General features: G+C 45.1%; 1 protein-coding gene across 3 annotated transcripts in view; it reads left to right on the forward strand.

Moving 5' to 3' along the window:
* LOC147104284 (transcriptional activator MN1-like) overlaps window positions 1-23627 on the forward strand; it is a 36936-nt gene extending 13309 nt beyond the window's left edge. For 2 of the 3 annotated variants that reach the window (XR_015072303.1, XR_015072302.1), the window contains exons 2-3: window positions 12150-12313; window positions 16568-16673. Coding sequence is in view for 1 of the 3 variants with exons in the window: in XM_085961479.1 (XP_085817605.1) it covers window positions 16568-16749 (182 nt within the window). In the remaining 2 variants the exon portion in view is untranslated. Of the gene's footprint in view, window positions 1-12149; window positions 12314-16567 lie in introns of all 3 variants that reach the window. The other variant, XM_085961479.1, reaches the window with a different exon arrangement.
* Window positions 23628-23924: the final 297 nt, after the last annotated feature.

Below are 23924 nucleotides of genomic sequence, written 5' to 3' on the forward strand. Positions count from 1 at the left end.
CTGCTGCAGTGACTACACTCCAAAAAGTACTTCATTGGCCGTGAAGTACTTTGGGACATCCGGTGGTCATAAAAGGCGCTATATAAATGCAAGTCTTCTTTCTTCTTTTGTGAACTCTTTACCTGGATCAGTAACATCAGTTTCCCTTGTAACCGTAAATCATAGAGTCACAGAATCTTACAGCACAGAAGGAAGCCCATCTTTGAGAGAGCTATCCAATTAATCCCACTCCCCCTGCTCTTTCCCCAGAGCCCTGCAAATGTTTCCTTTTCAAGTATTTATCCAATTCCCTTTTGAAAGTTACTATTGAATTTGCTTCCACCACCCTTTCAGGCAGCGCAATCCAGATCATAACAACTCGCTGCGTAAATAAATCCTCTTCATTTCCCCTCTGGTTCTTTTGCCCGAACTCTGATTCCATCACCTCACCATTTCTTTTACAGGAAGCTGACCTACGCTTGGATTTTTAATCAAAAAAATAATGTTGATTTCCCCCCCCCCCCCACTCTTGGGCTGTTTCTCCTCAATGCTTGGTCGAAGTGAGCGTAAGAGCTGCCAGCATGAGGAACTGCTTGGGGTTAAGGGGCAACCCGTGCCCTGCTGGCTGGCAGTGCGATGCCTTCGTGCACTGATATCCTGTGCCACCAGACCACCCGATCCTGACACTTCTAATCCTAACTGCACACCGTCAGGAAAACAGGGATCAAGTTGCTTTGCAGATGGGAGATCAATGATCACAGCCCCTAATACTGCTGCCCATCACCTGTAACTAATGCAAAATAGCACATCTGGCAAAAGTAGGGGGGCTCATTTCTTTAAATTCTATTTTCTTAGTCTATAGATTTTTTCCAAACTTAAAACTGGTGTGGTAGGTTAAAGTAAGATTTTAAATGTCATTCTCAACACCACTGCTATATTGGTGACTTGGGGCTGATAATGACACCTCTGTCAGGACTGTATTTCTGGGCTGGATATCTTGTTTCAGTCTTAGCTGAGGAAGGCTGCAGTGAAGGTGTTAATTGCTCCCGCCATAAGTAGCTCGCTTATTACAGAGCAATTAAATTAGTGCTTTATTTGGAATTATTTTGAAACCAATGCATTCTTAACGTAGTGAAATAAATGAAATCCCGGTTCAAAAATATAATAATCTCCACCTGTTGCTTTCTATGCCCTGGGAGGCCAAGAATCATGCAAGGGTTTAAGGGTCAATAGAGACAGTGGGATGGGATGGGGGCTGTTGGCAATTGTTGGAAGAGTTTAATGTGTTGAGATTAAACATGGCTTTAAAAGACTTCCCGAAGGCTCGGTGAGTTCATTCTGGGAGCTAGCTGAGCTGTACGGATCAAGAGGGTCCCAGGTCTTATCCCCTCGGTGTTGAGGTAGCTGAAGTCAGCTGGGTTGGTAAGGGCCTACAATTTGCCTCAGCATCACTGGGCCAGGGCACTTGCTCCTGACTGCAGTCCAGTAATCCCTGCTGGAAAATGTATGCGATGAGGAGAAGATCATCAGTGAAACCTTCCGTGTCTCCTACCCCTGCAGTCAAAATAGCCCGCTGAAACTCACCAACATATGAAGAACAGCCATTTGGGTGAGGTGCTGGAAAGGTGGTGAGCTACCCCAGCAAAATTCAACGCCATAAGAAGAGGTGGAGAGAAATTTCGGGGGGAAACAAAATCAGTCACGTGCCATTTATTAGATTGGGGAAAAAAACAGTGAACTGTGTTTCTGAGAGCACAGCAAGTGTGATTCACTGCTGTCACACTCGGTTTCAATGACTATTTTGAGATGTGGGTCATTTTTACTCCACCATGTCAGCAGTGTATGAGTGCAACAGTGAGGACATCACCAGGTCTCCTTTGCTCATGAATAGTATACACGGGTAAGTGTGACATGGTTAATATGTTTAGGAGTGAGGAATGTCACTTATATTGTGTCCGCCCGTCGTGGGGACAGGTAGACCCGCCACAAGCACAGTCAGCCCTATTGCAGACTCTGTCACTCCTCTGTCAATCTGGGGGTAATTTTCAACTTCTCTGCCTGGGTAGTAATCTGGCGGAGCGGGTCACCCGCCCGTTGCGAAACCTGCCCGACTTTCCTTGTCTTGATTTGAAGGGAACGACAATCGGGTGGTTTCTATAAATGGGTGGCTGATTGGCAACACCAGATTACTGCCCAGGCGGCAAGTTGAAACACTACCCCTGTCTGTCCAGTTAAGGACACAGTGACCTAGATTTTCTGGTCACCATTATTTTAACACCTGCTGGAACCCATTTATTTTAATTAACTTACCGCTGACGTTAAAATAACAATTATTGGAAAATCTAGGCTTGTCAGTGCTATCACAGACACAGTCAGTCCTGTTAAAGACACTGTCAGTCATATTACGAATACAGTCAGCCCTCTTACAGACACTGTCAGTCCTATCATGGACACTGTCATGTTACGGATACAGACAGCCCTCTTACAGACACTGTCCGTCCTATCATGGACACTGTCATGTTATGGATACAGACAGCCCTCTTACAGACACTGTCAGTCCTATCATGGACACTGTCATGTTATGGATACAGACAGCCCTCTTACAGACACTGTCCGTCCTATCATGGACACTGTCATGTTATGGATACAGACAGCCCTCTTACAGACACTGTCAGTCCTATCATGGACACTGTCATGTTATGGATACAGACAGCCCTCTTACAGACACTGTCCGTCCTATCATGGACACTGTCATGTTATGGATACAGACAGCCCTCTTACAGACACTGTTAGTCCTATCATGGACACTGTCATGTTATGGATACAGACAGCCCTCTTACAGACACTGTTAGTCCTATCATGGACACTGTCATGTTATGGATACAGACAGCCCTCTTACAGACACTGTTAGCCCTATCATGGACACTGTCATGTTATGGATACAGACAGCCCACTTACAGACACTGTCCGTCCTATCATGGACACTGTCATGTTATGGATACAGACAGCCCTCTTACAGACACTGTTAGTCCTATCATGGACACTGTCATGTTACGGATACAGACAGCCCTCTTACAGACACTGTCAGTCATGTCATGAACACTTGTCAGTCATGTTACGGATACAGTCAGTCCTATTATGGGCACCACCAGTCATATTACGGATACAGTCAGTCCTGTCACGGACTATTTCTTTGCTGATTATGACCTAATATTTGTACTTTATCTAACAGCGATGTAAGTGGTTTTGCTTCACATGGACACTGTAGTTACTACATAAATGCAGTCAGAAACTGGACTCTGGGCCCAACCTGACACCTGTACAAAGTGGCATGAGACGCTGTGGAGGAGGTAGTCTCACTCTGCTTTACTCTGGAGTTAGCTGTGGAGCTTGACACTCTATTTATATACTTTATATAAGTTTAATGTCAGTGCATAGCTGGAACTGCCTCCACTTTCCTGGATATGTGGAAGGATTCAGCGATTGAGGTCACATTAACTTTAAACAGAAGCAAGGAAAATTAAAACTGCTGGAAAACATAGTTTTGGCTTTTCCAAATGGTTCAATGGACAGCTATACTACCTGGTATGGTACTAAGTCTTACATATCAGGAAAATCACAGATTCCATCCCTGGTCTGCACTGAGTTAACAAACCTCAGCCAGAGTGGTGGTACGGGTGTTACAATTGGCCTCAGCTCTTTAGATTAGTGAGGGTTCTTGCTCCTGATCACTATCCGATGACCCCTGGTGGAAAGTGTGTATGTGGGGTGGTTGATGGAGGACTGGTTTGTGATACCACATGGTCAAATAGCCTGCCGACATTCATTGAGCTCCAACAGGAAACATGATCATTTGGGCAAAGTAGTGGAGGGTGGCTGGCACCTGTAGAACCAAGAGGCAGCACCTTCAGGAGAGGAGTGATCCCAGTGAGAGTCAGTGCCTTCAGGAGAGGAGAGATCCCAGTGAGAGTCAGTGCCTTCAGGAGAGGAGAGATCCCAGTGAGAGTCAGTGCCTTCAGGAGAGGAGAGATCCCAATGAGAGTCAGTGCCTTCAGGAGAGGAGAGATCCCAGTGCTTTCAGGAGAGGACACAGGGAGATTCACTGCTTTCAGGAGAGGATGGAAAATAATTGGAGTGGATTAAAAGGAACTGTCTGAACACAAATATATGCTGGAGTAGCTGCTAATTTTAACAGATGAAATGCTACAAACACGACCAGTGCCTGAGTCTCATAACTCAGTTAGAAAAACTCTCTCACTGCAATCAACTGTTCTGGTCATTGTTGTATGTTTATAGTATCTATGACTAGCATGTTCGGAATACCATTATAGTCGTGTTTCTGCTTTTAAACTAGTGATGAGTAATTGCTGAGTACAAATATTAATGTTGGATTTGATTGGTGCAGTTATTGCCAACTCTACGAAACTCTGAATATGATACATTGGATAATGGTTTGTGTCTGCACTAGCATGCCTGTCCATCTGCCTGTGTCTGTTGTTCTGTCTCTGTCTTGCAACATCCGTCTGTCTGTCTGTGTTTTTTATCTGTTTCTGTCTATCTGTGTCCACCTTATCCATCTATTTGTACCTGTGTGTATGTGTTTGTCTGTGTATCTGTGTCCTTCTGTTTGTATCAGTCTGTCTTCATTTGTCTTTCTGCATGTGTCTGTTTGGGTCTGTCTGCATCTGTGTCCATCTGTGTCTGCGACTGTCTCTGTCCGTCTATTTGTGCCCATCTGTCTATGTTCAACTGTCCATCTTTCTTTGTTCATCTGTCTCTGCCCGTCTCTCTGTGTCCATCCGCCTTGGCCTGAATATATGTGTCTATCTGCCTATGATCGACTACCTGTATCTGACTGCCTGTATTTGTCTGGCTATTTGTGTCGCTCTATGTGTCTGTCTATCTTTGTTCGTCTAACTGTGTCTGTTTATTTATGTCCATTTATCTATGTCCATCTATCTGTGTCTATCTATCTGTCTGTCTTTGTTTGCCTATCTGCTCCTGTCTCTCTCTCTGTCTCTCTGTATCTGGCTATCTATCTGTCCATCTTTCTTTGCCTATATGTGCCTGTCTCTCTCCGTCTCTCTGTATCTGTCTAACTGTGTCTGTCTGTCTTTGTTTGCCTATGTGTGTCTGTCTCTCTGTATCTGTCTCTCTCTCTCTGTCTATCTGTCTAGCCCGGATTTTCCAATCGGTGTTATCTTAATGTCGGTGTTAACCTGTTAAAAATCTACATCTCTGTCTGTATATTTGGTCATTTATGTCTGTTGGCACTCTGGTATATTTTATTTGACAGGCTGGTGGATGGAATGATTTTTTGAAAAGTTTGCTTCCATTAGAGCTGCTTGGTGTGTCCATCGGTTGTGTGTTGTGTGCCCTATTTGACATTCAGCAACGGGTGTAAAAAGCTTTGTGTGTTGTGCTGCTCACAGCAGGCATGTTTCTGGCATCACCTTCACTGCGCCACTTTCCTACTGCCGCGTGGGAAGGTTTATGTTATGTTACTGATTCCAGGCTAGGCTGATGCCAGCACAGTCTGATGGTGACTCCTTCAAGGTGTTCCCAAATGTGACATCTCTCATTCAGGAATAACAACAGAAAAAGCTGGAAAAACTCAGCAGGCCAGGCAACATCCGAGGAGAGAGAAACAGAGTTAACGTTTCAGGTCGAAGACCCTTCTTCAGAAGAGTTTCAACCTGAAATGTTATCTCTGTTTCTCTCTCCACGGATGTTGCCTGGCCTGCTGAGTTTTTCCAGCTTTTTCTGTTGTTATTTCAGATTTCCAGCATCCGCAGTATTTTGCTATCTCTCATTCAGGATTGGCTTCCTTGGTAAAAGAATTCAAACGTTTCCTGAGAGCAGGTAACTCTCTTATCTGTGGCAGGGAATAATTTGCGGCTTGGTGTTGAAAAAAAATCCGTAAAGATGTAAATCCTTATCAGGCAGCTCTTGTCACATGTTCTATTTTGCTGCTTTGACAGCAAATGTGTGGGAACAAGGCGTGGAGTTTATTTCTTCCCCCCCCCCACCCCTCCGCCCCATCTCCTGAAGGTACTGACTGATCCTGAGAATGCCAAGTGGGCATTCTTCATGTGTGAGCCTAGGCAGTAAATGTCAGCAGGCTCTTTGACTGTGGAGACCATCACAGCCAGCTCAATCCTGTCCTCACCCAATCTCCACACAGAAATATTTTCCAGAGGACACTTTGGATCGCAACCGGGAATAGGAACCCCAGAAGCAATGGGAACATTTGTAGTGACCCCCTGCTGCTCACCTGGCTGAGATCACCGAACTCCGTGCAGACCAGGGAGCATCTGGGTCGGTGTGCTTCAATACCATGCTGGGCAGTTCAAATACAACGCAGCAATCAGGACATCTTTCACTTGCCTCCTTCTCCATTTTCTTTCATACTCTGTTTTTCCTGATTCTGAGTGTGCACCCTAGAACCTGATCAATGCTAGAATTCGGTACAAGAGTTACTTCTGTGGTGTGTAAGGCCCCCTGTTCCACTCCCCATTCTCCCACGAGTGTGCTCTTTACTTGCAAGGAACCACATAAGACATTGGATATCTCCTCTCACCTGGGAGTGTTAGTGGAGACTTGGAAATGTTTATGGAAATCAAAGCATCTCCTCAGCTGATAGCTCTGGTTACGAGTAAGGACCATTGTCTATTTAAAACCATCGATCCGAGGAGCTACACACTGATTCCAAATTGGGGTGACGGGGTAACGTGTGACCTAGTCCCAGGCCTTTGTTGAGTTGGGAGAGATCAGGAACCGAGTCCAACAGTTAGAAAAGAAGAGGGAGGAGAGAAAGCTCAGCATGCAGCCAAGTCCCTGACATCAGGGGGCAAACCAACCTTGAACCCATCCTACAGATCTGACAGTGGGGCAGGGTATTGGAGTAGGGTCACCAAAGCTCCAGGAGTATCCCGGAGTCTCCCAGAATTAAAAAATAATCTCCTGGACACTGCTACGAGCAGCCCAGGAGGAAAATCATAGGGGCATTAAAACTAATTGTGTCTTTATTAGTTATAAAAATATTGGAGATGGGGAAAAGAGGCTGTTTGACTGGGCGGGGCCGTTGAAGGCGTGAGGTCATGTGATGGAACCTCCAGGAATACCCCCAACCAGAGTTGGCAACCCTAATTGGAATGGGCATTGAGAGTCAAATAGTCATTTTAAAATGGGGTCGACAAAGAGAGAAACAAAGCCACTTGAGTTGTGTGATGATTATAAACTTATAGAACTTGAAAATGCGTAGAGCAGCAAAGATCGTGCCTTTGTTGTGAGTGCTTTGTAGTGATTGCATTTCTAGAGAAAGAAATGGCTGTCGCAGTCTCTTAAACAGCTAAATTCCATCGGGCAAGTTGGTGATTTGAGGTATTGTGTGATTTGAAGGGGGGAAAGAAAGGACTTTTTTTTCCCCTTTTCCCGCCACAATTGACCCTGGGTTATATCTTCCCATTCAGCCTCAGCTTGCCTGAGATGGGAAAGGAAGGGTAGGGAGGGCAGGGCCTCTTTCAGAAGCAGCCAAGTAGAAAGACTAGTTTCTGTAGGCTGTTGGTATCCAATCAGCTCAGAATATGCAGCTGGAACAACCGGTTTATTTGTTAAAAGGAAAAAAAAACTCAAACCCAGATAAAACGAAAGGCCCAATTCTTGACTCTGATTGTTTAAGGACGTGGTGTATTTCCATTTTGTTGCCATTCAAGGCTATAGCTTGGAAAGTGAATGGATTGCACATATTCTGAGAGGGGGCAGAGAGAGAGAGAGAGAGAGAGACAGATCAGGGTCTCATGCTTGGCTAGCCATTGAGAGCGGTCGTCTTCATACAGGGCTCATGCTGTGTTCGGTGGATGGAACTCGGGCAGTCGTGCAGCAGTTGCTCACAGTTTGTCAGCACGCTCCAGTAGGTGAAAGGGACAAGCCCGGAGGCTGCGGCAGATATTCAAACTCTGCCCTGTCACTTAAAATCTCCCAGTTGTGCTTAACTACAGTGTACATCTGATTCTCAGGAGCGACCCTCGGCAGATTGCAATTTCAAATAACTTTCCAGCACAGAAGGAAAGGAAACAACGACAAAAAAAACCCACGCATAATATCACGCAGTAAAACAGACCATGTCTCCCTGAAGTAAAGCCACTACTTGTGGTTTCTGTTGGAAGGATTCCTGGTTGTGTTTTAAATCCTTAGAGTTTGGTGCTTCTTTTAAAGTCCTTATGATACTGTATGAAAGCAGTCAAGGCATATGTTAAAGTGAGAGGCAAACCCATCTTTGTTTTTTAGGAAGAAGATGAAGAGTGTGAGGTATTAAGTTTAGATGCACTCCTGGAGGCTGGCCAACAAAGGGACCAAATCTTACATGCTCAATTTCACTGATTGTAACTACCTGATAAGTGAAGATTCTAATGAAACGAATTGAAAAATAAAATTGAATAATGCATTGTTGCTCTGCTCTTGCTCAATTTAATTATTTTTATGTAGGGCGGGGATGGGAATTAGATTTCACACTTGACTGTTTTTGCAGCACTGGAATATGTGCATCCAGCATTTAAAAGGCCCATTTCTTTCTCTTTGTTGTCTGTGACTCCCCCTCCCCCTTACTTTCCCTAGTTTGGAGAAGGAAAAGCGGAACACTTTCGCAATTTCAACTCATGCAGCCTAGATTTTTTTTGTGAAAATGATCTTTCCAGTTTGCTCCCTCCCCACCCCAACCCCCTCAACCCCCGAGATACTAACTCACCTTGTGGTGTGTTTCCACTGGCATTACCACCCTCCATTACTTCACGCAAGTGGCCAATCTAATTGAAGTCTAGACAACAACAACTTGCATTTATATAGCACCTTTAATGCAGTAAAATTTCTGAAGGTGCTTCACAGGAGCGATTATCCTCCCAACTTTGACACCGAGCCACATAAGGAGATATTTGGACAGGTGACCAAAAGCTTGGTCAATGAGGTTGGTTTTAAGGAGCACTTTAAAAGAGGAAAGAGGGAGGCGGGGAGGTTTGGGGAGGGAAGTCCAGAGCTCAGGGTCTAGGCAGCTGAAGGCACGGCCGCCAATGGTGGAGCGATTAAAATCGGGGATGCGCAAGAGGCCAGAATTAAAGGAATGCAGAGATCTTCAGCGTGTAGGGCTGGAGGAGGTTACAGACTTAGGAAGGGGCGAGGCCATGGAGGGATTTGAAAACAAGGATGAGAATTTAAACATTTTAAAGACAGTGAGTGTCAGCTGTGGACTCGGGGTCAGCCACGAGAGAGCTGCCCGGTTTGGAATTTTGAAAACACTTCCATAGCTGCTGGTATTTCAGACTTTTGCTTAAAAGTGCCCTGGTGAATCGACCTTTAAGATTCTAGTCCTCGCTTTCAAATTCTTCCATGGCATCACCTCGCCTCACTTCTGTGATCTTGTCCAGCCAGATATCCCAACACCTGCCCTCTGCTCCGACATCTGAGGAAGGGTGTTCTTGCCATGGAGGGAGTGCAGCGAAGATTCACCAGACTGATACCTAGGATGGCAGGAATGACGTATGAGGAGGGATTGGGTCGATTGGGCTTATACTCGCAGGAATTTAGAAGAATGAGAGGGGATCTCATCAAAACTTATAAAATTCTAACAGGACTACACAGACTAGATGCAGGAAGGATGTTCCCGATGGTCGGGGAGTCCAGAACCAGGGGTCACAGTCTAAAGATAAGGGGTAAGCCATTTAGGACAAAGATGAGGAGGAATTTCTTCACCCAGAGAGTGGTGAACCTGTGGAATTCTCTACCACAGAAGGCAGTTGAGGCCAATTCATTAAATATATTCAAGAAGGAGTTAGATATATTTCTTAAGGCTAAAGGGATCAAGGGATATGGGGAGAAGGCAGGGACGGGGTACTGAATTTGGATGATCAGCCATGATCTCATTGAATGGTGGAGCAGGCTTGAGGGGCCGAATGGCCTACTCCTGCTCCTGTCTTCTATGTTTCTATGACATCACCTTACTCTTTGTTCCTCGTTCCCTTCTTGCACCACTGGTGGGTACTTGTTCAGTAATTTCCTTCTTCACCAGTGGCATATTTTCTGTTTTTGATAAATACCATAACTTAATTTGCATTGGAATAACCCAACTCCTTGGAAAATACCACACATAGTATGTGGTCATTCTTTCTTTAGGCAAAAATAGCAACTGTGCGGCTCTTTTGGTCTTTCGTCTCTGCCCAAAGTGGGGAGTTTCCTGCCTTTAAAGAAATTTAACATGAAAGAAATATTTTGATTCTGCTCCTGGAGCTTGTGTACGTACTGTATGATGAGTACATGGCGACATTGCAATGGATATGCATGTGCAGTACGATTTATGTGTGCATATCATCATGTATATGCACGTACAGCATGATCTGTACATGTGCACATTGCTATGTATATATGCACACAGTACAATCTCTGTGTGCACAGTGCCGTGTATGTGTGCATACAGTATGATCATGTGTGTGTGCACAGTGTTGTGCATGTGTGCATACAGTATGATCATGTGTGTGTGCACAGTGTCATGTATGTGTGCATACAGTATGATCATGTGTGTGTGCACAGTGTTGTGCATGTGTGCATACAGTATGATCATGTGTGTGTGCACAGTGTCATGTATGTGTGCATACAGTATGATCATGTGTGTGTGCACAGTGTTGTGCATGTGTGCATACAGTATGATCATGTGTGTGTGCACAGTGTTGTGCATGTGTGCATACAGTATGATCATGTGTGTGCATAGTGTCATATATGTGCATATAGGGAGCAATCCATGCCCATGCACAGCCCTGTGTATGTGTATATACAGAATGATCAAATAAGATGGTTGTGTTGTGCGGACAGTAGGGTTCATGTATATGCAACCAAGCAGCAGCTGATAATTTTAGAATGGAGCTAGAGTTTAACTTGCTTGTTCCAATTTTAAATCATTTTAAGAACAACTTCAGTTGTCCTTGTTTGTCACTTTCTTAGGAGTGCCTCAGTATTATTGACGAGAGTCTGTGTTCAGTGCCACTGATGCCATCATGCTTTATGGTTGTACTTGCCAGTCTAGTCATTCAGTACGTCTGCTGATGTCCTTGTAGATGCACTGCAGATTTCTTGGTGCAGAATCTGACGTGTTATTAGTAATGACGCTGCTTCTTTTTCTCAACTAAACTACTTTTCAATCGCAAATGTTGATAGGTTAAGAAAAAGGTTTCTGTGAGTGCGGGGGGTGAAGGGTACTTGGGGTGAGGGTACTGGGGTGAGGGTACTAGGGGTGAGGGTGCTAGGGGTGAGGGTGCTAGGGGTGAGGATACTAGGGGTGAGGATACTAGGGGTGAGGTTACTAGGGGTGAGGATACTAGGGGTGAGGTTACTAGGGGTGAGCAGTGCCATAGCTCGCTCAGGTACATTCCCTGGAGTGAGGGAAACATGGGCCTTAGTTTGGCTGTGTTGATGTAGGAGTTGAACTATGGAGGTGAGGGGTGGAGGAGGAAAGAAAATTTAAGGATGGGGTCAAATTGTGTTGCTTGTACACAACCCCAAGAAGATCTTTACAGCTAGGGAGGGGAATAGTTGGACAATAGATAACGAAAGGTGGAGTGATGATTTAACCAGTGTGAGTATATCCTATAAACTTGATATATTTTTAGATTCAATCCTTGGGCTGTGTTGAGTTAATTGGTCTCACCAGGCACGTGGAGGTGCTGCAACTCGCCCCAGAACCCCTGGGCTAGGGGCAATGTCAACAAATAAGCCGATTGCTATTCAGTGACCTCCCTCTGGAAAGTGTATGGGTGTGGATGTTGGGTGAGGTCAAGATCAGGTTTGGCTATGATGGCTCCTGGTGGTGGAATAGCTTGCTGACAGTCACTGTCCAGGCTCACACATAATGAACGGCTACTTGGGTGAGGTTCTACATGGTGGCTAATGCTCCTGGGACCTCACCCCAGGAAGATTCAGCAACATCAGGAGATGAGGGGAGGAAATGGGTGGAAGAGAGACTTGATACATTCACGTTGTAGCTGTTAAAGGCTGTGGTGGCTCACGATTTAATTGCGAGTGGCCTTGTAATGGGATGCGCTGCTTGTTTTGGGGCGGGAAGGGGGGGTGGGGTGATGGAGGAGTATAGCTCTGATGACACGTCTGACCGCCCTCTTTATTTTTTTTAGATGCCGTTCTCCACGAGGACAGCTGACACAATGTTGCGATAAAGCAAACGTGTTACTTGTAGTCTGTAGCTGGGCAGTTGGCGTGCGCATGGGCTGAAAAAAAACGTAAAGCTGTTCGAGGTGTTCAGCGTGACATCGGCGCGCGAGCGCGCGAAAAAAGCACGGTGCGTATTTCTAAACAGGATGTGTTGTGCTGATATCAGTCGAGCTGAATGTTGATTAGTCATTTCATTGTGCAGCAGATCACTAAAAGTATCAAGTTGATCAAGCAATAGAAATACCATACAGTGCAACTCAGAGATACACGCACTTTGTTGGAACAGCCACCATTTTGGGTAACAGGACTCTGTTTTCCCGCTCCTCGTAAATGTTTACATTAACCTACAATAATGTACTATCTCCTAGGACAGGAGGATAAGTTTTTGTCAGGGGTCACAATCCTGATCTACGTCTTGCTTAGGACCCAATCTCAAGAATGCTCCAAACGCTTCACAATTTTGTGATAGGACATAGGTCTTAGTCTGTCAACCCCTCACGCGGTAGTTCCTAATCTCAGTCATGGCACTGGAGACAGTTGGCAAGTGGAGGCCAGGCACTCCTTTCCCACCCACCCCCTCTGCCCCCCAAATTAGGATAAAACTGCCACACCAATACCTCTGTAGTTCTATTTTAATAGGGTACTTTCACTTTCTGCATGGAAGCTGGGATGACCCTACCTCCTAATAACATTCCCTTACTTTGCTTTGCCGGAGAACAAGAATGGGGCATTGCACCGAAGCCCAGCTTGCAGTTGGGTAGGTTGCGAATGCAGATCCAAATGCCCATGGAGCATTGAACCAGCCGAGGGCCACAGATGAAGGTAGGGTTGCCAACTCTGATTGGATGTGTTCCACGAGGTTTCATCATATGACCTCCTGCCTCCAACTGTCCTGCCCCCATGCTCCCAACCATTGGTTACCCGACATGTCCATTCACACCACGCCCCGCCTTCCCACGCCAACTGTGAAGCAAACAGACTCTTTGTTACCTGATCGGATGATTCTTGACCATCAGTCAAACAACCTTTTAACCCGTCTCAGATTTTTTTTACGCCTCTTTGTTCTGGTTTGCTCGCAGCCAGTGTCCAGGAGATTACTCTTGAATTCCTGGAGACTCCAAGACAATCCAGGAGGGTTGGCAACCTAGATGAAGGGGCAGTGGCCTGCATATGGTTCTCGTGTCATGTTAGGAGCTCCACTGTCCTATTGTTTGCTGTGGTGCACTGCATGTTGTTATTTTGATACATTTCTACATTTACTGAATCTGAAAGTATGTTGTCTCGCGAAAGTAGAGCTTAAAAAAATATATAGGTTGCCACCATTAAAGTGCTCCATTGGGGTGATTCCGCAACCCTATTCTCGCAGGGAGCGTGGGGTCAGTGATAGAGCTACAACTCTGTAACTCTGATTCTTCAAGCCACATTCCCTCTGAGCGCAACTTGATGTTTGACGTTGGGAGTGTGGGATCGCAGAATCACCCTTTGCATACTGTCCCTTCAGAGTTACAGGTGCGTTAGTGTAACGGACACCCTTGTAGTCCCAAGATGTTCTGACACTTGAGGTTCTGCTGTCATCAAACAGTCAGGTACAGAAATGAATGGGAGACGGGAACTCCTTTTGTCAGTCAGTGATCGCTATTCCTATTACTACACACCTCCTCAAGTTCGTGAGTTGATCTATTAGGAGAGCAGTGGGTCAGAGCTGAGTCCTGTCGTTACCTGTCTAACACATAATCTCACGAGTGGCTTATGGTGCTAAATATAAAGCCTCAAAGCTATTTTGGTATTTTATTCCTTGTTTTGCATCTCCTGGACCCCAGTTTGGTTGGGCAGGTTGACATCTTTTTAAAGAAATTAACTGTGGGAATCCCCTTACCATCTGAAACCTCTGCACATGGTAGTGCTGGGGGCAGAGAGTGGGATTATATTCTTTGACAGAAAAATTGCACTTTTCCGGTTGTTTCAAGATAGTGCAAAGATGAAAGATGTGGTTGATTAAAGGAGGTGGTATCTCTTTCTTCTGGCCTTAAATAGACTAGAGAATAATTTGTGTCAATTTTGTCTCATCATTTCCAGTTAAAAAAAACTTTGCTGAGGCTCCGTGTAAAATTGGGCTTATCTCACAATGAGTAATGTTAGTGGTGTTCGAAATAAAGCCGGCGATGAGCCTTATCATTTCACCTGGAGGGCTGCACCTTATTTTATTCCAAATAAGCACTGACTGGTGGAGGGTAGTCTTCCACAGGCAGTGGTAGGCCCTGGCTACTTTGCTCAAGTGCCATTTTTCATGTGTGCGTGCAGCGAGTGTCGATAGACAATTCCAGCATGAGATGTCCCGACCAAACCCAACCCTGCCAGCGGCTGACATGCACACACGATCAGGAGTGGGGAACTCTGGCAGATTATTACCCTGCTTAGCTCAGGCGTGCTTATATAAACTAGACACAAAAGGCATCAAGGGGTATGGGGAGAGAGTGGGAATATGGTATTGAGATCGAGTATCAGCCATGATCATATTGAATGGCGGAGCGGGCTCGAAGGGCCGAATGGCCGACTCCTGCTCCTATTTTCCTATGTTTCTATGTAGCCGCTCCATTGCTGCACCAACTGATATTCACAAACTCAGCAAAGAGTTCTGCACATAACAACAGAAAATGCTGGAAAAACTCAGCAGGCCAGGCAACATCCGTGGAGAGAGAAATAGAGTCAACGTTTCAGGTCGAAACCCTTCGTCAGGACTGGACGTTCTTGAAGAAGTTCTGCTCTTCGACGGGATCTCCGTTTGGCTCTTCAACCTTGTTCATCTTCATTGCTTTCAGTTTCCCTTCTCGTGTTTGATCAGGTATCTGTCAAGCAGTCCTGATGAAGGGTTTCGACCTGAAATGTTGACTCTATTTCTCTCTCCATGGATGTTTCCTGGCCAGCTGAGTTTTTCCAGCATTTTCTGTTGTTATTTCGGATTTCCAGCATCTGCAGTATTTTGCTATCGTAAAAGAGTTCTGCACCCTTTGGATGTGGAATTTCCGGAGAATTGAACTGAATGGAAATCCATTCTCTGTAACCTTGCGTTCACAAGAAGAGAAACAGAATAAAATGATCATACTAAAGCAAAAAAAAAAACCCAAATGATCTGCAGTGTGTGACCATTTACAGATACTAAAATGATGCAATAATGATTCTCCACCCCAAGAGCTGACAGAATCAGAATCATGTAACTGAATGGTATGCTTGCTGTGTCTTTAGGGTCAAGCTAAGTGTACTTCACTGAAGTGGAGACGTGGGAGATGAATTTTTTTTGGGCGGTGGTCAAAATGGGCGATTTTGAATCAGCAGCCTGGTTTTACACTCCGCCCGACTGTCTTTGAACAGATGAGGTTGCCGATTGGCTATCGCCCGCTCCGCGCTAGCGCCCCAGACGGATTTCACCCCCGGGGTGTCTTTTTGAGTGTTGTGTGTACCGTGTGGTATGAAACGAACAACTGCGCAAATAAAAATGGACTTGACTCGCCCTGTTCAGACGGCAAGGCCCACGTGCCTTTAAGAAAGCGAATCCTTTGACGTCATCACTTTAAGCTTTTTGGCCAAAATTGATGCTTTAAAAAAACAGACCTCTTGCTGCTTGTTTCTTCATGTCAGGGTGATTTACCTCATGTGAAGAAAAACAACAAATGCTAAAATCTGACCTTTTGCTGAAGAGAATTCTAAAATGTTTCCCTTGCCCCGTACGTGCTGTGAGTGACACCCCTCCCAAGGGGGAATTCTACAACGTCCGAGGGTTCCAGCGTTGCAAGAGGAGTGGACCCAATTGGACAGAGATGGGAATACTGTACTTGTGGAAACCAACTTCAGGGTGACAACAGCAGAATGACGACCAATAAGTAAAAATGTTACAAATTCAGCATCAGAGAAGAAAATATAAGTCTCATCATCACAGAGAAACACTGAAGGAAGGCTTAAACTTATTTGAATCTGATCTGTTTGGTCACCTCTGGATATAATTGATGGGCCATTCACTTAAAGTAACTCCACTTGCCCATCTAAATTATTCACAACTAACAGGTGATGATAATTCCTTACTCAAATTATAATTCTCCGGCCTGTAATTTCTTGGTTGGAGTTTAGTCACTCCATTGATGTTGTCACATTCTGCTGTTCAACTCATGACATCACCGAGCAGAACAGTTCCTGTGAAAAGGAGGGGTTGTCCACCACAGACGGTTGAACCCTACAGTTTTACGGAGGAGCGTTTACAGGGGCGGCTGTTGGATCGAGGATTTGCTTTAGGTCAAGGAGAAAAATCTGATTGTTTTTGAAATAGAGAAAGCGAAATGATCCTTAATCCAGAAAACTAAAACTTATTCTGTTTATTAACCCTTTCCAGCCCACGAGCTTTCCCAGAACAAGGCTTCATCAGTCCAGACTGGCAGCCATTTGCAGTGCCTGTCGGTCCACTGCACAGACGACCTTACTGACTCTAAAGGCCGGAGCCCCATGCAAACTTGGAGATCTTTGCATTCGGACATCTCTAATCGATTTGGGACATTCGTGGCTGCTTTGACCTGAACAGAGATGAATTTTCTTTTGATTTCTCTATTATTTTTGTTGTTTTCCTCCTCTCGGCTGCTGCAGTGTGACAGACAGACAGACAGACAGACAGAACATCAAAACAAATAAAAGCTATAGTCACGAAAGGATCCGGGCCCCCTGCCGGCACTGTGGCTCAGTACCTGCGACGCTGGCTGGTGGCCTGGAAAGGGTTAATTCTGAGCCCATGCCTCCCTGGCTTTTGCCGCAGTGGCTTGCCCGATACCAGGCCCGTCGGATTGCTCAAAAAAGCTGCAGAGACCGATCTTAAGCTGAGCTGAACAGACTGTTTGTTATTGGAGTTTTACGATGCTCCCCTCACTGGATTCCTTGCACTTATACCTGTTTCCTCCCCCACCCCCCTGCTCCACCCCTACCATGCTCCCCGGGCACCGGCTTTCCAGGCAACAACCCTGGAGTCCAAAGCAAGACAATGTTGGCAATATTCTTTTCAACCCTGTTCGCCAGGAATCCAAAGTCTGTTATGTGTAAACCTCAATTAACACTGGCTCGAGTGGGGTTGTCACCTCGACCAAAGTCAGGCGGGGAGCAGGAGAGTTGCAGGCTAAGGGTTGGGGATTGTGGCTTGAGTTCGGACACTTTGCCGATGTGACAATTTGTTGATAACCTCTGCCACTAATGGCTCCACCTCATGAGACACAGAAATAAAACGTGGGTGAATAGAAACTCAAGAGTTTTGATATCCGGGTCACATTTAGTAAGATCTGGACAAAAAAAAAATGGACAGGTGGCAGCCCTAGGCTCGAATCAATCTATTCCACCAAGTTATATACAGCTGTAGTGGTCCTGGATCAATCAGATCTCATTATGTTTGAATTTCTGCAAAAAAAATGTATTAAAAAAAAACCACACGAAAAACATCACTCGCTTCCCATAACCTATGAATCGCTGTGTTGTTTTTAAAACCATGTTTCTTTCACTTGGAAAATGTTTAAAATGCCTTTGTTGAGGCAGCAAGGCATGCAGGGGCTGGGCCGGGTGGTAAGAACATCAAAACGAAGTTTACAAGGTACAGCAAGAATGAACAATAAGGGTGGGATTTTCCTCACGGTGGCTTCAGTTGTCCCTGGCCTGTGCAATATCATTTGCACCCAAACCCCCATGCAACTGCCTCCCCCTCCACCCACCACCGCCACCCCACCCCCCGCTCCCGAGGCACCATCACATCATATTAAGGGATATGGGGCAAAGGCGGGTATATGGAGCTAGGTCACAGATCAACCATGATCTCATTGAATGGCGGAATGGGCTAAATGGCCTGCTCCTGTTCCTATTTTCCTATCGCATATAAAGAGTTGGAGGAACATCAAAAGCAATTGCAGTATTGGGAGTAGGGAAGGGGCCATAAACCATGCGAAAAAAAAATTGGGGGAACACATCCCTCTTATCCATCCTCTCAGCTATTCCCTCTCCATGCCCCTTTACGTGTTCTCAAATTAGCGAATGGCCTCTTTTTTTTCGCGAGGTGGATTATCTGAGTGTGTTGAAATTCTGACAGTAACTGACTCTGGGTAAATGCTCCACCTAGTGAACTGAGCCATACAGATCAAGAGGGTCCCAGATCCCATCTCTGGCCGATCCTGAATTAGTTTAGCTCCGCTGGGGGCAGTCATGGGGATGCTAAAATTGCCTCAGAATTGGGATGAGAGCGGGAAAATCAGCCAGAGTTCCTGCCCCTGATTCCCTATGTGTCCCACCCCCAGCTCTGATTTTTCACTGCCCTCTGACTGTGGCTTTGTCCAACTGCCTTGACTGTGCCCAACAATCTCTCATGTAAAAAAATGTAAATCCTGGGCGGGTACTCCTGAGGACAGCAGAACGGGGCAGCGCTCGCTGTCACCCTGTCCCTCTCCCAGGTGTTGTGCAATTGAAAACAATGAAAAAAAATAACACGAGGAAACTCAAATTCAGAAAGACTTATGTGACATTCACCTGAGAGGGAGATGGTCCATATCTTTCCCTGTTTCACTCTTTCACATGTCCGTGAGAGGTTTCCTAAATTGACACAAATACGCACAGGTCCAATTCACATGATGTAGCATCACGGCACTAATGGGCATGATGCTATAATCTGACAATTGCGGTCGTGTGTTCAGAATTTGTTGTGTTCACCCCTCACCCTCTTTGCACTGGTGCGTGACTTGGGTGCGAGTCTGAGACGCTTCAGAGTTTATGGGAACTAAGTTTTTTTTTGAAACTCGTATTTAAGGTGTGAAGCCAGGAGCTTGATTCTGTTCACGGTTGGTGCATCACTGTGAAAGGGAACTAACCATGGCTGAGAATTGACTGGAGTCCAGCTCTTGGCTGTGCGTGTGTCTATTTTAATCTTTCAGTGTACAGTCAGTAGGCCAATAGTGCATTTTCAGGCAAAAACAGGAGCAGAGAATCCACGAGGTGGATTATCTGAGTGTGTTGAAATTCTGACGGTAACTGACTCTGGGTAAATGCTCCACCTAGTGCACTGAGCCACACAGATCAGGAGGGTCCCAGGTCCCATCTCCGGCTGATTCTGAATTAGTTTAGCTCAGCTGGGGGCAGTGATGGGGATGCTAAAATTGGCCTCAGAATTGGGATGAGATCAGGGAAATCAGCCAGAGTTCCTGCCCCTGATTCCCTGCTGGAATACGCGTGTGCATATGTATGTATACGTGTATGCATGCATTGGGTGAGGACAAGATCCAGCTTGGCTGTGCTGTTCCCCTTTATGGTCTGCTGACGTGTACTGGCAAGGTCCATGTACGAAGAATGGCCATTGGAGCAAAGGTACTGGAGGGCGGCTGGATGGAGCAGAGAAAACTGGAAAAAGACCAAACTATCTGATCCTCAGGGCTCGTGTTGCACATGCAACTGAAAATGCTTTTCACAGTGGAAACATGGTTGCAGTTACCTGGCTCCAGTAGGACATTTTCCTACGTGTGGACTATTATGTTTGGTGTTATATTCTACTCATTCCCAGTGTTATGGGCCAGCAGTCCTCTCCACCACTACACTGATCTCAGTGCAGTGGAACCTTCTGGTGCAAACTGAGGGTAAAACACCCAGATTCTGTTTTTATCTGTTAGGCAAGTTGGGGGGCTGCAACCAGTGGACTATTTCTCCCACGGGTCACCACTAGACCCACTCCGCATCACTCCATAAAACAATGAGGCGATAAATCGGATGAAGTGTGAGCTGAGTGGTTCTCATTTACCATTTATGCCTGCATCTGGTGCCCCCATCAGAAGTTATACTGTTAATGATTGATTGTTTATCAACAAAACATTTTAGAAAATAGTTTGATCTTTTTGAAACCCCTGAACATATTAACCAATTGATGGCTGGCTCACATGGACTGAACAATGCAAATGACACACAGTGGGTGAGACTTTTTATGGATTTACATAAAAACACTTCTGGTGCTCAGATTACGTGACCCACTTAGATTTCAGTGGGTAAGTGCCTCAATTTCTGGTCGTTTTTTTCCCCCGTTTTATCTCTAGTCTTTAATTTCCATTCCTACTCCAACAGTTTGAATTGCCCAACTCCAGTTCATTCCTTGACACCTCCTTGTAACAATATTGCCATCATTGAAAGTTATAGCAAGCTGGGGAAGGGGGGGGGGAGGGGTTAGGAGCAGGTGGGATGAAGGAAATAAATCAATGAAACTTTTAAAAATATTAAAAATAAAGACTAAGAATCCCAACCCAACTGTTGCTTTTACTTCCATCTTCTATTTTGAAATGAGTGAAGCCACTCACACTTAAACCTGTTGTTTCCTGAATTATTTTCCACACTTTGTTTTAAATGAGTGAATTTACTACTGTTGAAACGTTGAACAGACTAAATGTTTCCAACAGCCAGTTAGAGAGAGTGTTTATTTTAAATGCCATGGAGCACAGCTCTGGCTCAGCACAATGTTTTGGTCTCGCTGTTCTCAGGAATATCCTTTGATTCCCAAATCTGTTTTGAAGCAATGTGCAATGAGCCTTTATATTGCAGGTGACTTTACACCAAGATACTTCACCTGCTTTTAGCCGCTGTCTGTAGGAAATACTGACCAGACAAGCAATAAAATAAACCAGGCGCGGAATGCTTCCTTTATGGTGCTGTATGGGGAGAATAGATGATAGTTTAGCCATGGTGATGCTGAAACAATCGACAGTCCCAGTGCTGCTGTGAAAGAGCCAGCTAACCACAGTGTTTCCAAGCGGACTCTGTAACACTCTGAATATCTGGTCAAAAATCGATGAGAAACACCTGAATCTGGGGGGAGATTGTGGCCTAGAAATTCATCTCGGGCGGAGGTGCAAAAACAGGCGTTATTGGATCGGCCGTCTGTTATACACCCATTGACTGCAGTGGGACTGAATATCAGACGCTGCGTATACTGGGCGGCTGAACCGATACCGCCCATGTTGCACCTCCGCCCGAGACGAATTTCTAGGCCTACCTCTGTCCAAAATATATATTAGTAACACGGTAATGTTTCTTATTGCCACTTCCAGCAAAATAATAAATATTTTCCTATAAAATGCTGTTCCAATTTCGCTGGAAATTGCGAACAGAGGAAATCTCCCCACTGTGTTTAGCAAGGTGGCTAACACATAGCAGCAAACGTCAGTGATCCCTTTTGGTTGTTCCATGAAGCTTACGTTCACCCCACACTTCCAAGTGACATTCTTAGTCACGAGTGTCAAACTTACACTAGCAGTTACACACTCACGAGCAGTTGTATTAGTGTCTGAAAAGTTAACATTCAGCAAAACAAAGCATCGACTTATTAAAGTGAAGGTGCTCCAGTTGACACTAGTTCCCATCTCAAATATTTGGACTCGTGCTTTTGCTGGTTAAAAAAACTGTTTTTTTTCAAATTTGGATTCTTGAAAACTTGTAAATGGAATGTTGTGCCCTGTGTTGCTCACAGCTTGTGGGGTCTGTTCAGTGTGAAGGAGCTTTAGTCCACAGTGGATTCTATTTCCATTCCCTGTTTTCCTTGCTATTGTGGTTTTGGTGCATATAACGGCAGCAAGCCACTGCAGCTTATCACGACGCAAATGGTGACTTATGCCAAGTGTTATGTGTGGCCTGTCATACAATCCGCTTGAAGCACATGCTTCCTCACACTGTTATTCACTCCGTTGAATGAAGATCACCCCACACTTGGCACCGTTTTGGTGTGGTCCAATTCCTGTAGGTTAAAAACATAGTAACTGTCCCATTTATAACATTTGAATTCCAAACGCTGTAATTCGTCCCACAGAACCTCCCTGCCTGTAGCTTTGTTCGATCTGTAAACTGTGTTATGTGACGTCAAGCTCAGATTCTGCCCAGAGTTCAGCATGCAGTGGCAAAGTTGCCTGACAAGTTTAATAGTGACTGGATATTTCACTGCCTTTGTGAGCGTGGTAGTGGTACTTCGAAGTGTTCTGGTAACATGTCCTTGTTCCCACGGTAAAGTATTACATAATCCATCACGACCCAGCATCTCCATCTGTCACCCACTGGCACACATTTATTAATAACTTGCTTTGGAAGAGTAAAATTCACAATGTTCTTTGGTACAATTTTTTCAACAATGCTTCCTTCATCTCCTATCCAAACCCCTCCACCATCTCGCCCCTTCTTATTTCAGCAATCTCCTTCAACCACATGCCCCAGCCTACACTTCACACTGTGTCTCCTCGGAACGAGCAATCAGTCCTTCCCCTGCTAATCACCCATCAGCTCTCACTCACTCAGTCTCTATATAATTTGGCCTTGACACCTCATTTCCCTCCTTCAATGAAACCTCCTAAATCCATCTTGTTTGTGTTTCAATAAAGCCCCTCTTTTAACTTGTCCCTTGCTCGGTGAGCTCCTCTCCCCTGTAAACTGTTGTCAGATGTCCCACATACTACAAGAAGTGCAAATGATTAAATTTTCATGCTCCAGCCCTCTGTACCAACGAAATCCGAGATTATATTAGAAGCTTCACAATTAGTGTTTTGGTTTAAGTATTACGCACTCGCTGTGCCACAGATTTGTGTTTGTCAGTGTCTAACACTGAGACGGCCTCGAGCGCTCTCGTAATTTAGGGCCCTTAACGGCTGCCATTCTGGGCTGGGATTCAAACAGTGAGTTAAAGAGGTGAAAGGACAGTGTCTGATCCACTGCAGAGTCTAGCCGCCATCAGAGAAAGACCTTCATCCCCTCTATCTGGGCTAGATTCCCATTCAGAGGGCAAAGATCAGTGTGCTACCAGTCTAAATCATTCAGTTCTGAAACAAAAAAAAACACTGTTCCATCTGGTATTGAATTACTGTGTGAGAATTAGGATATGATTGATATGTTTATTTTATGATTGTGGCTAATTTTGGGTATTCTTGAGAGTAGAGGTAAAAATATATATTGGGGTGGGCGGGGAACAGAATAGCCTGTACAGTGAACTATTACTGCGGCCCTGTCCCATCATGGACCCATTGTCTGTTGATTAACAAAAAGATCCATTAAGATATTGGGGTGGGGTGGAACGTCACCAGTTCTGTTCTAGCTGCAGGTTAAAGATAGTTGCACATGTAACAATATGAGCTGATAACTCCTTTCTGTGTGGTTTGGCAAATCCTGTTATTGCCAGTTTTTGTTTGGCTCTGTCTCTCACACAATGCTGCTTTGGTCCCTGTTGATTGACTGGAGCAGTTCCCACGGTTATTTGAGTGTTTTGTCTCGTTCAGTGCAACAGGACTTAGTTTTGGAAACAGGAAGAAATAAAAAAAATATGGACTATGTACTGTAGGTGCATTCGCCTGTACTCATGCCTAATGTATACATATGTTTTAATGAGACTCAAGAAAATGAATAAAATATAATGCAAGTGACAACTCTTGTCTGCTCTGAGTCAAGTCTCTTTTACTTTCAGCTCTTCAACATCATTCCTTAGTTGAGACTCCTGGCAGTGAACCCACTTCCAACTCCACTCTAACCCATTGCTAGGTGATTTGCCCTTTAAAAAAAAAATTGGCAGCTCCTCTGATTGGCTCAGTGAGTAAATGCGCTGCTCAGTGTGATGCTGCACAGATCACAGCATCGATCCCATGTTTGTGCTGCGTTAGCTGCTATCACTGAGAGAAGCAGTAGGGATACTATACTATACAGTGACCCCCCGATAGAACTGTGCA

Source organism: Somniosus microcephalus, chromosome 19 (assembly GCF_052327205.1).
Source record: "Somniosus microcephalus isolate GS21.2 chromosome 19, FLI_Smic_1.0, whole genome shotgun sequence".
In the NCBI taxonomy this organism is placed as follows: Eukaryota; Metazoa; Chordata; class Chondrichthyes; order Squaliformes; family Somniosidae; genus Somniosus; species Somniosus microcephalus.